General features: G+C 39.9%; 2 protein-coding genes across 2 annotated transcripts; one reads left to right on the forward strand and one right to left on the reverse strand.

Moving 5' to 3' along the window:
* Positions 1 to 81: 81 nt before the first annotated feature.
* Positions 82 to 6,217, forward strand: LOC311511238 (uncharacterized protein; the record flags this gene model as incomplete). The annotated part of the gene is made up of 7 exons (XM_084611652.1): positions 82 to 152; positions 1,101 to 1,187; positions 1,999 to 2,145; positions 3,451 to 3,648; positions 4,795 to 4,925; positions 5,387 to 5,526; positions 6,213 to 6,217. Exons 4-7 carry the CDS (start codon positions 3,475 to 3,477, stop codon positions 6,215 to 6,217), a joined length of 450 nt encoding a protein of 149 aa, XP_084467778.1. The 5' UTR covers positions 82 to 152; positions 1,101 to 1,187; positions 1,999 to 2,145; positions 3,451 to 3,474.
* A 1,321-nt stretch (positions 6,218 to 7,538) lies between these two features.
* BTG4 (BTG anti-proliferation factor 4) lies at positions 7,539 to 10,468 on the reverse strand (the record flags this gene model as incomplete). The annotated part of the gene is made up of 4 exons (XM_084611916.1): positions 7,539 to 7,775; positions 8,306 to 8,504; positions 9,554 to 9,691; positions 10,296 to 10,468. 4 exons carry the CDS (start codon positions 10,466 to 10,468, stop codon positions 7,584 to 7,586), a joined length of 702 nt encoding a protein of 233 aa, XP_084468042.1. The 3' UTR covers positions 7,539 to 7,583.
* Between the last annotated feature and the right edge of the window lie 4,546 nt (positions 10,469 to 15,014).

A 15,014-nucleotide genomic window follows, 5' to 3' on the forward strand; every position in this document is an offset into this window, starting at 1 on the left:
ACACAGGAAGTTCTTTTCAGGATATATTGGATGCTTTGATGACTCATAAAGGTGAACTAATACCTGTTCATCCCCTAACACTTTCTGCAAGAGAGTTTGTAATATACCAATATGGCATCTCCATTCTCCAGCTTCTCAGGCCTCATATCAATGTAAGTTTAACATACTACAAGAAAATATTTCCATTCTCAGAAGGAAGCATGCATTTGTAGAAAAGCACCATTAAAACACAGCAACGGGCTGCAGGAAACCCATCCATTGTAGGTGAAGGATAGCTAGAGAATGCTCAGTGAGTAAGAGATTCAAAGGAGTCAAAGCCATGTTTCAGCAACAGTAGCTTGGAAGAATGGCTACGGTACTGGACTGGGTCTCAGGGGATTGCGTTCAATTCGTGGCTCTGCAACAGACTCTTTGTGGGACCTTGGTCAAGTCACTTGATCTCTTTGTGTTTCAGTTCCACTGTAAAATGGGCATAATACTTCCTTTGTCTGTTTGGCTTTTAAACTTTGATACAGGGGATCTCCTAGGCCTGCTGTGCACCAAAAACTTAGGTTGACTTAGCTCAGGGCTGTGAAAAATTTCATTGTGCAGCTTAGTTAGATCAGCCCTACTGTAGATACAGCTACAGCCTCTTGAGGGGGTGAATTTACTACAGTGATGGAAAAAACCCTTCCATCAGTGGACTAAGTGTCTACATGACAGAGCAACAGTAGTGTAGCTGCAGCTGTGCCGCTGTAGTGTAGACATACCTTTATATCTGCCTTTGTACAACACTAGCACAGTGGGGCCCTGATCTTGGTTAGGGCTTCTAGAAGCTACTGTAATACAATAAATAAATAATAATAATGGTGCGCTAACCACCAGAGCTGCTGGGCTCGAGTACCCTTTGATTTATTTAATCAGAAAATTGGCAAGATGAACTCCAGTGATATGCTGGGGACATTTTAAACACTCTCCATTTTCATGCAATATTTGTTGACTCTGCTTCTATTGAAAATCAAAGCTGACATTTAAATTAATTTATATCCCACTAATCCATCTGACTTTGAAGATATGAAGTGCATACAAACTTTTACAGAAACAATTATTTTTCCCTTTAGGCTCCAGAAATTAACCTGTGTGTTGCCTCCAGCATACCTCTCAGTAACACCACAGGCAATGCCTTCCAAAACTCTTTCTATCATCAGGTATGTCAGTTTAGATCCTTGTCAGCATCCTCAATATTTTCAGATCTATTAAATTTGTGGATTAGGGAGTGAAATGCAAATACACTTCATGTTTATCAAGTCATGGAACATTTGATTCCTTCTAGGAAAAGATTGCTTAACTAAGAAACAAAAAATGTCACTGTGAAAGAACCACCTCTCATCTGCCAGTGATATGTCCCAGTTAGTGTTTGATGTAAAGCTAATTGAGTTCTTTAAGATAGTGGTCATGGGGCTGTGTGCCATAGATGGGTCATACTGATAGCTTCAGAGGGCTGGTAAAATTATTGTATATATACAACAATCAGTTTCAGTTTTCGAAAGAAATCTTTTCAATCCAGATTCTGCCACCCTTACTCACATTGAGTGGTACCTTACTCTGCAAATAGCCTTGATTGAACTCAGTGGAGTAAGAGTGCTAAGAGTAAGGGGGGAAAATCTGACCCGTAACTATTACTTATTTCTATATAGGGATTCTGAGGGAAGAGGTGAGGTTTTGTATCATGATATAGTTGGGGAAGAGGAAATTCCCTCGAAGTCTTCATACCCACTAAAATAATCTGAAAGTGTGTTTCTCATGAGAGAAAAATGTCAGGGTACACACCAGCCTCTCCTGAATAAAACCCTTTAATGGTTGCACTTTCTGGCAGTTGTGCATATGTTTATCCCCAGTGGACTCTAAACAGTGTGTCTGATGTCCATGAAAGTAGCAGCCCAGCCACTGTAAACATCACCTCAGATCTCTAATGCTGTCTTGTTGTCTCTGCTCTGGATATTTTTATTTCCTTCTCAGATTTCAGAGAACAAATTATTCATTTTAAGAGAGTATCTGGGTTGTGTGGGCAGCTTCATTCTGCTGCTGGTGCACTGTCTGGCTCACATCACTGCTGCTGACCTCAGCCAAGACTCCAGCCCCACCTTTCAGAGACTGTTTTATCAGGTATAATGATACATTATATATCCAGTTACATTAAGGCATGAACTCTTTGAAAAGATTTACCTTATTAAAACCAGGGCTCTCTTTGGCACTTTATGGTATTGCTTGGAATAATAAGGAGGGAGGTGGGATAAGATGCTTACCTGTTGACTGCAATGCAAACAAGTCTTCGGGTTTCCTGGAGAACATTAATAACATAACATATGATGATCATGCTGGAGATGCTGTCAACAGAATGCTGAAAAAGTATCCAAAGAACACTGCTTCAAACTACCTGGCACCATATTGTAAACCAGCAGAAAGCTCCAAAGCAATGTATACTCATCCCTTCAGTACAAACAATACTGATTCAGAAATACCTGGAACATGCTTCTGTCATTGGGTGATAGCGCTGGGAACAACCATATTTCTAGCAACCTACTGCTCAGTGTAAGGAAGTCTCAAGTGGTTGGGGAAACGTATGCAGAGTTCTGAGCTGGGGTAGCACTGGAAAATAGTACCTGCATATTGCCACTCCTAGTCCAGAAAATTTAGCCGCTATCTAGATTTCTGTGTGTGGGATTCAGCTTGGGCCACTGGAGATTCATAGAATCCAAGGCCAAACAGGTCCACTGTGATAACACAGGCCATAGGACTTCTCCAAAATAATTTTTGTTTGAGCTAGAACATCTCTTTTTTTTAAATAATCGAATCTTGATCTAAAAATTGGCAGTGGTGAAGAAACCATCACAATCCTTGGTAATAGTTCCAAAGGTTATTTACTCTCAGTTAAAAATTTAGCCTTATTTCCAGTCTGAATTTGTCTAGCTTTAATTTCCAGCCATTGGATCTTGGAGATACCAGTTATCAACCCAGATATTGCCTCAGGCACACAACAGAGATGTGATTCCCCAAAGGACTGCCTGGTGCTCATGCAAAGGTTGGACTAGCAGCGTTGCCCAGATCCCAGCACAGTGCAAATACCTTACACGCAACTCCGCTGGTCCTGCTCATGCCTGACCTGATATTCTAATCATGAGTGTCTCCTGAAGAGAGACTGTTAAGAGTGCCACATTAACCCACATTGTGTGGTGCATTTGTGATCTCCACACACGTCCTCCAAGGAGTAACTTAAAGCAAATAAATTCATTTCTTTTGTGATGTGAATCTAGACTTCCAGAGCTCAAAAGTTATTGTTCTAACCCCTTGTCCATCTACACTCCTTTTCCTCTCCCTTCTTGTTAATTATTACTTTTATGAATGTTAGCTTTAAATATTTCTCGGACAAATGCATTCAGGTTTTTAAAAATAATTTGTCTCCATGTTTAGGCACTAAAGGCCTGTCTCAGTGAAATGTTCTCCCTTAGACTCCGGATGTCAGCAGTTCTCCGGGACAGTAAATCCTCTGTGAAGATAAGTGAGATTCTGCTGAAGGGAGAACCATTCTCTGAGGAGAAATTAAATCTCATCTCTCAGCTTTTTGATGAGAAAGTAAAATCCTTCAGGGAGATGGAGGCGTCTGAGGAGGTAAGCGGAAAGGTTATGAACCCTGCTATGTTTCAGTGTCCCCAACCTTCTTACTGCTTCACAGACTGGAATTCTAAATCAGATCTTAAACTCACATTTCCCACATCATTGCTCAGTAAAATCAGCCTTGCCCAGAGGGCCAGCACTAGGCTCTAGGCACCAGTTAAGCTCTCAGGTGGGACTTAAATAGTGCACGGTTCTGGCTCTGCACAGAGATGAATTTCACCTTAAATGCTGTACATATCAATATAGTCAGAGGCCTGCTCAGTGCTGAGCCTGCTAAGACATCCTTAGGGTTAGGGTTAACAGCAGTGGAACTAAACCAATTGTCCAATCTGTACAATAGGTTTATTTAAAGCTACTGTCACATAAATTTCAGAACTAAAGCAAGCAACAGTGTCCCAAAGGCAGATAAACCCCTGCTACATTCAGTATTTAAAGAATAAATGTGACATTTTAGCATTCAGGTCATGCAACTGAACTGTAAACACACTGTAAATCATATGAAGCTTCTAACCCCAGCAGCTTCCTTTTGTTTTCCATGTCAAATGACCTTTACTGGCTGACTTTCATTAAGAATATTTGCTCAAAGAAAAAACAATATAAAAATCTCCTTTATCCAGTTTTCTACCGGAGTAAATAAGGCCTGTCACAACATCTTTGACATGGTTGAAGGGTTGTTGTTGTTGTTGTGTTTCAAACAAGCAGTGGATGAAATCCTCAGCTGGTCAATTGCAGTCGTTGGAGCTATGCTGATTTACAACCGCTAAGGATCTGGCCCAGTATTTTTTAAAAGGAATGGTAAATTCCATTCATCTGCTTGCTTAGCATCTTAACATCTCAGGTTACATTCTGAGTGGACAAACTTACAGGGATTGACTAGAATGACTCAGGTTTCGTTAAACGTAGAGGGATAGCAGGGTTATGGAAGAGAGAATCATTGTTTCTGTAGCAAGTCTTCTTCAGACTGCCTCAAAAGCTGACATTTCATCTGAAAATGTTTTGGGTGGGGAGGATTCAGAATATTCCAGGGCAGTGTAAAAAGTGATGTCTTTGAAGATAAATTTCAGACGGAGTCCATAAAGGGCTTTTAAAACCAATGCTGACGTGTCCTCCCTTTGTATCCTTACCGTCTGGTGCATGAAGAGGAACAGGAACCTCTTACTCCATACAAATCTTGAGGACCTGCTGAAGAATAAACTATCTGTAAAGAAGAAAGTGTGTTTCACCCACACCTCAGCAGGCAGGAAAGAGAACAACTTTGGTGCAAGGATAAGGTGAGAATGATTTTTAGATGTTTTAATAAGTGTCATGCAAATAATCTGTGTTCTGGAACGAAGCAAGTCTATTCCAAGACCCCTCATTTGGTCCTGACCTTACCATATGATATGGAGCTGATCTTCCTAGTCTGAGAGTCTCAGATGCCATGGGATGAATAAAGAACAGCAGCCCAAAATTCTCTGCTGGTGGAATTCCACTGACTTACAGTTCAAGCGTGAACATGCCACAGCAATTCTGGGCCCTGAATTTCAAGCCTAGGTCACAAAAAGTGACTTGTCAACCTTTTCCTTTGTTTCTCTCCATCCTCCCACCACTGTTTTATCTAGATTAAGTTTCTGCCAAATAGTCCTCATCCTAGTCCCTCTCTCTTCATGACAGAAGCAGAGATATTGCTTTAGCTGTGGCATTTCTACTGTGTCTTATTTTAAGTCATAAACATTTGCTTCTATTGCTTCAGCTCGGAAGAGGAAAGCTGCTCTTACTTCAGCCTTTCGGAAGTGGAAGATAAGTTGGATACATTAACTGAGGAATTGGTGAAAGTCATAGAGGAAGAACATCATTTTTTAAAATATGCAGCCAGTGAAGATTTGCTCTTTGGTCAGTTTGAGATAATTGGTTTAGAGAAAGACTGTTTGGTAAAGCAAATAGAAATATTAGAAGGGAAAATAGCAGAAGGCAGAGAGGTGTTTAAGTAATATTAAGAAAAAAAATTGGTGACTTACTTCTAGCTTGGCTTTACACCAAAACAAAAAAAGAAACGTTTATTCCAAGACCAGTGCATTATTGTTGTTTTTCCCCCAAACTCACTCATAATTAAATCTGATTTAAAAGAATGTAAAGTAGCTTAAAAAGTGACAAGACCCAAGGCTGATCGACTCCCTCATTTCTTCTGAAATATCTATTAATAATAATAAACAGTCAAGATACCTTGGTTATTGTCATTGCACAAGCATGTGAAATCTCAGTTAACTGTCAACTTAGCAAAGGAATGCAAGTGGGGTTTTAGAACGGAACCCCCATCAGTTCTGGTTATGGTGCTTAATAAATGTATTTTGATAACACTATATAGCGCTAACCACTATAAACATTGGAGAAGACTGTCACACTTCTCCATAGCCTTTAAACTTATAGGAAGACAGTTTCCTGTCCCATAGAAATTCTAATTCTGAAAGGTGCCGAGTACCTCTCACTTAGATTGACTTCAGTGTGAGCTGAAGGCTAGATCCTCAAAAAGGTATCTAAGCTCCTAGCTTCTGGGTGCAAGTTCCCTCAACTCCTTGCAGGATGAGCCCCTAATTTACACTGGTGTGATACAAACAAGAATCTGAAGGAAAAGGAGCAGATGGCATCACACAGGAGATCAGCAATACAGAAGAGCATTTTGTATATAGATTTGAATAAGATTTGTTTCTGTTGCAATTGTTGTGAATCATTGAATGTCTCTGCTCTAATACCGTCAAACAGCTGACACAACTGTATCCAATTGCTTCTATATTCTTAAGTATGTGATTTGATTGTAGTGTTTTATTAAAAATATACCTTTTTAGAGTTCCTACATCAAACTAAACTGTAATTTATAAACTGCATTCATTTGTGAAAATGCAAACAAGTTTTTTGAAAACAAAAAAACCTAAACAGGTCAAAACTGAAGTGGCAGGTGTCCAGGCTCTGAGGTGTACTACAGAAGTAAATGGGAAGCATTGCTCCTGCATTCCCAGCACTACTGTAAGTAAGTCACCTACCAGATTGAGATTGTTAATTTTTTGGATAGTTTCCTGAAGCACTCTGTTAGATTGCTGTTAATATACTAACTCTGTAGGCTCTTTATGAAGACTTAAATAGAAATACTGCCCAATTTACAACAAAAGATAGAGTCTCCCTATCTTCTGCAGAGGGATCAAGTGGAGCTATTAATCAACAGCAACTTTGTTTCAGAAACAAATTAAAGAAAGAATAGGCATAGATGAGAGAGTCAAGGCCCGTGTTGATCCTTGCTGCACACACCAAATAAGAAATACTAAGTAATTAAGCAGGACTTGTTTTGGTTATATTTGAGCCTAAGAAAAGAAAAGGACCCACCCAGACATCTGGAGCTGCAGGAGAATTCCAGGATCAAATACAGGATTTTTTTTGGCTGTAGCTGTGATGGAGAGAGGTAGGCTTATGCATTATCTCCACCACAATAAAGCATGTTTAGGTCACATATACTTGTCTATTGGTCATTGAATCTCTAAACTACAAATTTCTGGTGAGTTCTATCCTAAGAAAATATCAATTTAGGATGATCTCATAAAGAGCTTTCAGTAGAGGAGGGAAGAGTCTTTTGGCATTCACCCTTCACACACCTGGTGATAAATCACAAATGCAGTATTTTTAAAAAAAACAACTAAATTTATTAATCTCCATGTTTCCTTTTTAAGTTACAAATAGAATTACTAGTTTTCAGTATCTCTTATCAGAGCAATATAAAAATACATTAAAAGTTTAATAAAATCTTTACATTTCAGGTACATAAAATTAGGGAGAGAGAGAAATAAAACAGACAGGAGAAGGCAGAATTAAGCGTGTTTTTGTGGAAACATCAAGCTTCCCACCACAGAGTCCAGTATTTTACTGACCCGTAAGAGCCAGGTTAGAGCGGGGCAGGCACTGCTCTATCGGTTGGTATTCACCCAATGATATCGATCCATACGAGGTCCAGAAAAAGCAGCTGTTGGCCAGTAGCATTTGAAGCCCTTGTGCTGGGGATAGTAAACAGTCGCCTGATGAAGTCCATTGGTTGTGTAGCTCTTCTTGTGAGGGTACCGAGACCATGGCTGAATGGGCAGCTTGCAGTAGTCACTGAACTAAGAACAAAACCAATGAGGAGTCCTTGTAGCACCTTAGACTAAAATTTATTTGGGCATAAGCTTTTGTGGGCTAAAGCCCACTTCATCAGATGCATGGAGTTAAAAAAAAAATATATATATATATATATATATTATAGCACATGAAAAGATGGGAGTTGCCTTACCCAGTGGGAGGGTCAGTGCTAACAAGACAATTCAGTTAAAGTGGAAGTAGCCTATTCTCAACAGTTGAGAAGAAGGGGTGAATAAGAATAGATTAGAGATTTGTATTGAGCTTGGCCTCAAGTTCCTTCTCAGGTATTACAGTTAGTGTAGAGATAAAGTCACTGCTTATTCATGCACATTTGTTGATTTGGGGTGACAGGAGGATCAAGAGCAGTACAGGCAGCCTACAGCGGTACTGACAGAAGAACTTGAGTGGGATAGCTTGGTCAATCTTCCCCAGTAGATCATATTATAGGCCAGACACTAGCTGTTTCCTCCTTTACAGCAGGAAAGAATGTTAGGACACACCACCAGCATCTTACCTGATAGACACTGTTTGGGTTGCTGACCGTAGGGATAGCTTTAGCTTCCTTGGTATAGCCCTCCTCATCTGAGGAGGTGCCAGAATGATAATCTGAGGTTGCTTTGTCAACAGCATGGCTGATGCGTTGAGAGAGTTCTCGGTCGTCCTCAGAACCTTCAAAGTGAACGACCGTGAAAGGCAGATTCTTCTCACCATACCTAGAGTGTGTGTGTGGGGGGGGGGGGGGGGGGAAGAGAAGAGTGTTTGCTCAATTTATTGCATAATACAGCTTTGCACTAATACTGTAGAGGTCCACTGCTATTTACTCACAGACCCACAGAGCCCCAGGCTTTTAGTACTCTCCTATTACTTCTTTCCCATTAGTGGCAAGAAGTCACTGTTGCCTGTTTGTGTCTTAGCAAGATATTAATTCAGGAGGTTCTGCTGTATTCCAGACTGAAGGGACTCCTCCTACAGGGGGGTTGGTGAAGAGTTTTAGACTAGCCCTAAAACTTCTCTACTGGCAATGTTAAAGTGCTGCCATGCCAGCGCTTTAACATGGCTTGTGTAGTCGCAGCAGAGAGTTCTCTCCCAGCGCTCTTAAAAAAAAAAAAAAAAAAAGACACACAAACAAAACAAAACCACACCCACCTCCACATGGGGCACGGCTCCTAGCAATGGTGCCCTGCCTACACTGGCACTTTACAGCGCTGAAATTTGTAGCGCTTGAGGGGTGTGAAAAAACACCCCCGAGCAAGAAAGGTGTAGCGCTGTAAAGTGCCAGTGTAGACAAGCCCTTAGTTTGAGAGCTTGGAGCCAGCACCAGTCCCGACAGTTTAGAATAGAACAAAGTGCACCCTTCTAATCATAAAAAGAAAAGGAGGAGTACTTGTGTCACCTTTGAGTGAGCATAAGCTTTTATTTGAGCATAAGCTTTTGTGAGCTACAGCTCCCTTCATCAGACGCATTCCGTGTGTAGCTGACGAAAGCTTATGCTCAAATAAATTTGTTAGTCTAAGGTGCCACAAGTCCTCCTTTTCTTTTTGCGAATACAGACTAACACGGCTGCTACTCTGAAACCTTCTAATCATGTTTGACTAGTTATAGGATTGCAAGAAAATCCACAACTCCTAATCATCACATGCTCCTTTGCCAATACATTTTTAGAATCCTGTCCACACCTGGCCTCTGGAATGCACTGTATGCAGTGTAGCTGTGGACAACAAGGAGAGCAAGGGTGTAACAGTCACCCGAGTTCAGGGCTCACCTGCAGCACACATCAAATGGATCAACCCATATGGTGATCTCTCTTGGCAAGCCAAGGTTATCAAAATCCACATTACTGTCATAACAAGCTTGTTCCAGTACAGGATCTCTTGTCTGATGTTTGTTTATCCGTATACACCTAGAGAGAGAATAAATAAGGGAGACTGTTATGCCATAGGGCTTATGTTTACTGCAGTTAACTCAAATCCTATTTGCACATCAAAACCCTTAGGTCAAGTGTGGTGGTATTTTAAATTCAGATTATCTGTGCCCTAAGAGCTATTCAGGCTAAAGCCTGAGTTAGCACAAATCAGTTGCCAACACAACCATTGTTGCTCATTTGTTATTTTGCAGTGTAGCCACTTTCACTCAAGTGGAGATTAACTTGAGTTAACTCTGCAGTGAGAGCAAGCCCTCAGTTATGCATGCATTCTTATCAAGAAATCGTTAGCTTCCCTAAGCGTGCAGCCAGCCTGCATTACCACATCTGCTCTATTCCTTGGCCATTCATTCCGCCTATCAAGCTTGACAGGAAGAAAAAGTTCTTCATAAACCCTGTTCAGTTCGTTGCTTTTTCAGCATTTGCCTTGTGTGCTTTACTACAGCCTGTATTATTATTCCTGAAGTAGTTCCTACATCTTTACATGGATGTTCCCAGAGCCTTATATTCTGTCTATTCCAGCTTGCTAGACACTGCTCCCCCTTTTACCATAGCACCAAAAGCACAGGGCCAAGTCTGTTACCTGAAAGCTTGTCCCCTAGATGGGTTGTCTAGGTACCAGTGGTTCTTATACTTTTCAAACAGTATTGTTGTCAGCTTAGCTGCAAATTTCTCAGTTTTGAGCTTGCTCAGTTTGTCTTGCTTCTTCACCAGCCTTGTGATGAAAAAGACTGTGGCAGCAATTTCATCTTTCATTTTCTTTTTTAATCTGGAGTGCAGGAGGATGTACTAGCTGTTAGACCATCACTGTAGAGAGAGATAACTATGCTGAAGAAACTAACTAGCATTAAGGTACTAATTAAGTTTCAATAAGGGCAGAGGGTGGAAGGCCTAGACAAGCAATGCCAAAAAAAGACCTTAGACATCCTAGAGACCAGGAAGTCACACTACAGTGTTTGGTCAAACAAGACTCAAATATTAAGCAACAGCATGACTGTCCTCTTCATCCTTCTTAGTCTAAGGAAGACTTGTCAGTTACACTATTGCCAGCCCCAGGTGTTCAACCTTCATGAATCAGATCCTCCCCACAAGCCACCATTTTGCTTTAAAGGTTGAGATTTTAAGAAGATGGGGTTTGATTTTTGAAGCCTTTAGGGTGCACTCAGGTGACTTTTCAAGCTTCTCTGCAATCATGCCAGCCAAATGCATTTGTTTTTAAAAAAAGCAAAAGTCTCAATTACAATTCCAGGAGCTGGATTTCCAAAAAAAAAAAAAACAAACAACACCCAAACAAACACACCCATCAAATATCAAAACTCATAAGAGTCACAAGTTGTCACCACTATAATTAGTTGTATAAATTAATAATGAAGGATTTTAGCTAGGCTACTGTTCTCAGTTTATTTAGAGCAACCCAATAGAAAAAGACTGTCACTCCAAGAATGAGCATTACTTTAACAAGTACCAGTTGTAGGTCTAACAACTTATAAACAGTGTAGAATACAGGAGAGTTGATATTAAGATTATCTAATCTTACCTAATAAATTGCTCCTATTTACAGAGAAGTTACCTAGTTACAGATGCTACTTACATTACTCATCACTGAAGTATTCAGCACAGTATAAGAATATATAGAGAAATAGAAGACTAGGTAGTGCTCCCACCCAACAGTTATTTTTGGTGTGTTAGAGTCAAGGGTCAGCAACCTATATTAGAGAGTTACATCACTTCATTAACCCTCAGTCCACACAGGCTGTGTAGTGATACAGTCCTTTGCCATACCATAAAGGAGTAAATGTTACCTTTAAAATAGACCCTGTCCAATAAAAACTGATAAAATTCCAGCTACTTTAAAACTCTCAGATATACTTTAACTACAATAAACAATTCAAAATATGTTTGACAAAAACATGTTTGTTGCCTTAGTAAACCATATACACAGAAGCCACCCTCACACATACCAACTGTCATCACCTACTCTTACAAGCTGCAATCTTCTACTCTATAATCTTCTGCTTCAGGTGTATATAGAACTAGAACTCAACTGGCTGTTAAGAGCTTAACAACTGAACAGGTGTATTCCATTATGCTGAATACAACTTGCTTTCTTCCAAGGGTGTAACACTCTGGATGCTTTTTTCCAGGCCAGAAGAGAGCTCTGTGCAGCTCCTTAACTTGTCTCTTCCATCAACAGGAGTTAATACATTAAAAGATATTATCTGATCCACCTTGTTTCTCTCATATCGCGGGACCAAAGGAACTACAACAACACTGCAAACATTCAAAACTACTGTCAATTTATCTGTTTTCAACACCAATGATGCTTCCTTTCTGAAGTACATTTGATTAATTCAGTACTTTCCTCAGTCATGTTTATCTATGTAATACCCATTAATTTTAGTATCTGTGGGGAATATACATAATCAAGAGAAGCAATACCAGATTAAATAATTAATCATTAGTGGTATTCTCTATAACTGCCAAAAACACAGAATTGAAACAGACTAGCTATTTTCCTTGTGTAACCCTGAACTTAGTCATTATATATCTTTGAAAATTGTATTATTCTGCATTTATCATTAAAAATAATATACTATTTACTTCTATCAATAGTATATATATTTTATATTCCTTATAATAATTGATACTTTTGAAACACTGGTATGAAGAAGAGCTCTAGAGATTATTTTTAAAGGGTTTAGAAGAAGGCACTTTCTTAAAGATGAGTACTTTGTTGTTTAGGAGTTTGGATAATAATTAGCTAATGGCACATAGAGAAAGAAGCTGATTCTCTTTGTCTGTTTGGGACCTATTGCTATCTCTAAGACGGGCATTGCCATTGTCTGACAGCAAGAAAGGAAAGACTAAGGTAAAAAACAGGTTAGAATCAAAAATGCATAAATATGAAGAAATCTAAGGCCCCAATCATGCAAAGATCGAATCACTTGCTAAACCTCACACACATGAGTGGACTCATTGACGTCAATGGGGTTTGTCAGGTATGTGAAGTAAAGCATGTTCCCAAGCCTTTGCAGGACAGGAGCCTAACCCTGCATTTTATGCATGGCTTTGTATTTGTGGATTTCTTTTGCCACCTACAAATAACTCCTTGTTTTATACTAGTGTCCTCTTGTACCACTTAAAAGACCAATGTTTTCAATTTAAACTCCTGTTATAAAGAGACAGCAATGAAAAGGAGAAGATAAGCCTCCACTGATTTATCATTTTTCCATTTCCTATTTCTTTCCTGCCTACATACTTGTATGACTTCTATTACCATATCACCTAAGCACATCACAATAGCTGTGTGGTATGGCCTAGTAGCTAGTGCGCTAGAGTGGGACTCAGATTACCTATGTCCTATTCATGGCTGTGCCACTGGCCCATGGGTGACCTTAGACAGGTCATTTCACCCCTCTGTGCCTCAGTTTTTCCATCTTTAAAATGGGGATAATTATACTCACCTCCTTTGTGAAGCTCTTCAACATCTACTCATGAAAAGTATTATATAAAAGCTAGGTATTATTATCCCTGCTTTATAGATGGCAAAACCTAAAGCAGAGGGAAGGGAAATGACTCTTCAGAAAATCAGTTTTCAAGCCAGGAATTGAAATTGTCCATCTTCTCTAGCCTAGGTGAGTGTTTTATCCACAGCCTTCATTCCCAGGAAATGCCCTGCAATGCACAGAGCAACGTATGATGACAAATATTGATTTTGTTTGTTATATGGGTAAAGCTTGAGTCATTCTTTCTCTTTCACATATAACATAAAATGGCAATAGCTCTCAGTGCAGGGCTTTCTGAAGGATGGTGCTTGACAGCAGGAAACAATTAAAATGTATTACCATGTAGATTTTTCCTAATTCCCCGCAGGTCTTGACAGGAGTCTGTTAGTTCCTTGCTGTGGAGCACGTAGGGAATTTCACTTTCAGTTGATCCCATGGCACATTGCACACCAAAATTTGCACTGGGCAAGGAATAAGACACTCACAAACAGGCACCTTTAGGCACAACTGTCTGTGGCAAACACTGGACTTTCATGCCAGAGCCTTAACTGCGTTCTAAAGATTAAAAACAGCTTTAAAGAGGCAACATTTTGGTGGGAAGCTTTCTGGGCTGAATGCCTCAGACAAAAGTTGCAACCACATCAGTTTCTCTTTGTTTCTAAATATCTGTTGAGTGAAGGTTCCAAATGGAGGGCATCTTTTAATTGCACTGATTTTGCTAACAGGATGAAAAATGGAACAGAGGGATGTCCTTTGTGGACAGAGTGGAGGGGTGGGGTGGGCAAAAGTGGAGGGAGAGAGCAGGGAAGACTTGTAGCAGAGAAAAACAGCTAGGGGCAGGTGGGGAAGCAAGTTTGATATTATCACATTCAGTACTTATCCCAGACTGTCATCTGACAGCCCTGGGTTTGGTCTGTAGTGCCCATTCCTACCTTTTACTCTAAATACTTCAGGCCAGGAATCTGCCACTTGCTGATAACATTTTACCACTGTACAGTGACAATTAACAAGGATTAGCTTCTAGCCATTAAAAAAATATTTGCCCCTCCCATGGACACCTTTATCTTATTTAGGCACAGACAAAGTAAAATGGAGTAACATCAGAACAGTTTAGGAATTAGGTTAGGTCATCCCTGTAAAATTTCAACCTATTTTAATTTAGGGTAAGTATTAAAGATAAACTGATATTTACCGTTTAAAATTATAGAGTGTGCACAATAGTGCAGGGTCCAGCCCTATGACATTGACATCAATAGGAGTTTTGTCATTGGCTTCAACACGGGATCTGATCCTAAACCAGTAAGGTTTCAACAATCATTCAGGTACTCTCTTTGAGCTTCCCCATTGAAATACAGTTTCGTTTTGAGTTGGTGAAGCACATCAGCTAATGGAACTTTGAACCGTCTCCTGGCTATTACTTTCTCTGACTTGTCCAGGCAGGCCCTGAGAGTTATGAAATAGTGAAGCAGAATAATCAAATGCCTGGATTCCACAAAAGGACAATCAAACAGAAGCCTAAGTTCCCTCAACACCTCCTTTTGTTCAGCTATTTGTGCTGATATTTAATGTGCAAACTGTAAATCAGCTGTAAACAAACTCTGCACCTGAGAAACCAAACCAACAGAGCACATAGTAATGGGACTATTCACAGAGTAAGCTTCTACTCATTGGGAGTCAAGGCGGAAGCGTCTGGCCCTTGATTCAGCTAAACTTGGCCACTTTAGAGGTCATGTGGCAAACAGAAAAGACAACTAATAAAGTTCTTGGCAACTTTATATTCATCCTGATGACTCAAA

The sequence above is a fragment of the Lepidochelys olivacea genome, assembly GCF_965140295.1.
Source record: "Lepidochelys olivacea isolate rLepOli2 genome assembly, chromosome: 22".
Lineage (NCBI taxonomy): Eukaryota > Metazoa > Chordata > Testudines > Cheloniidae > Lepidochelys > Lepidochelys olivacea.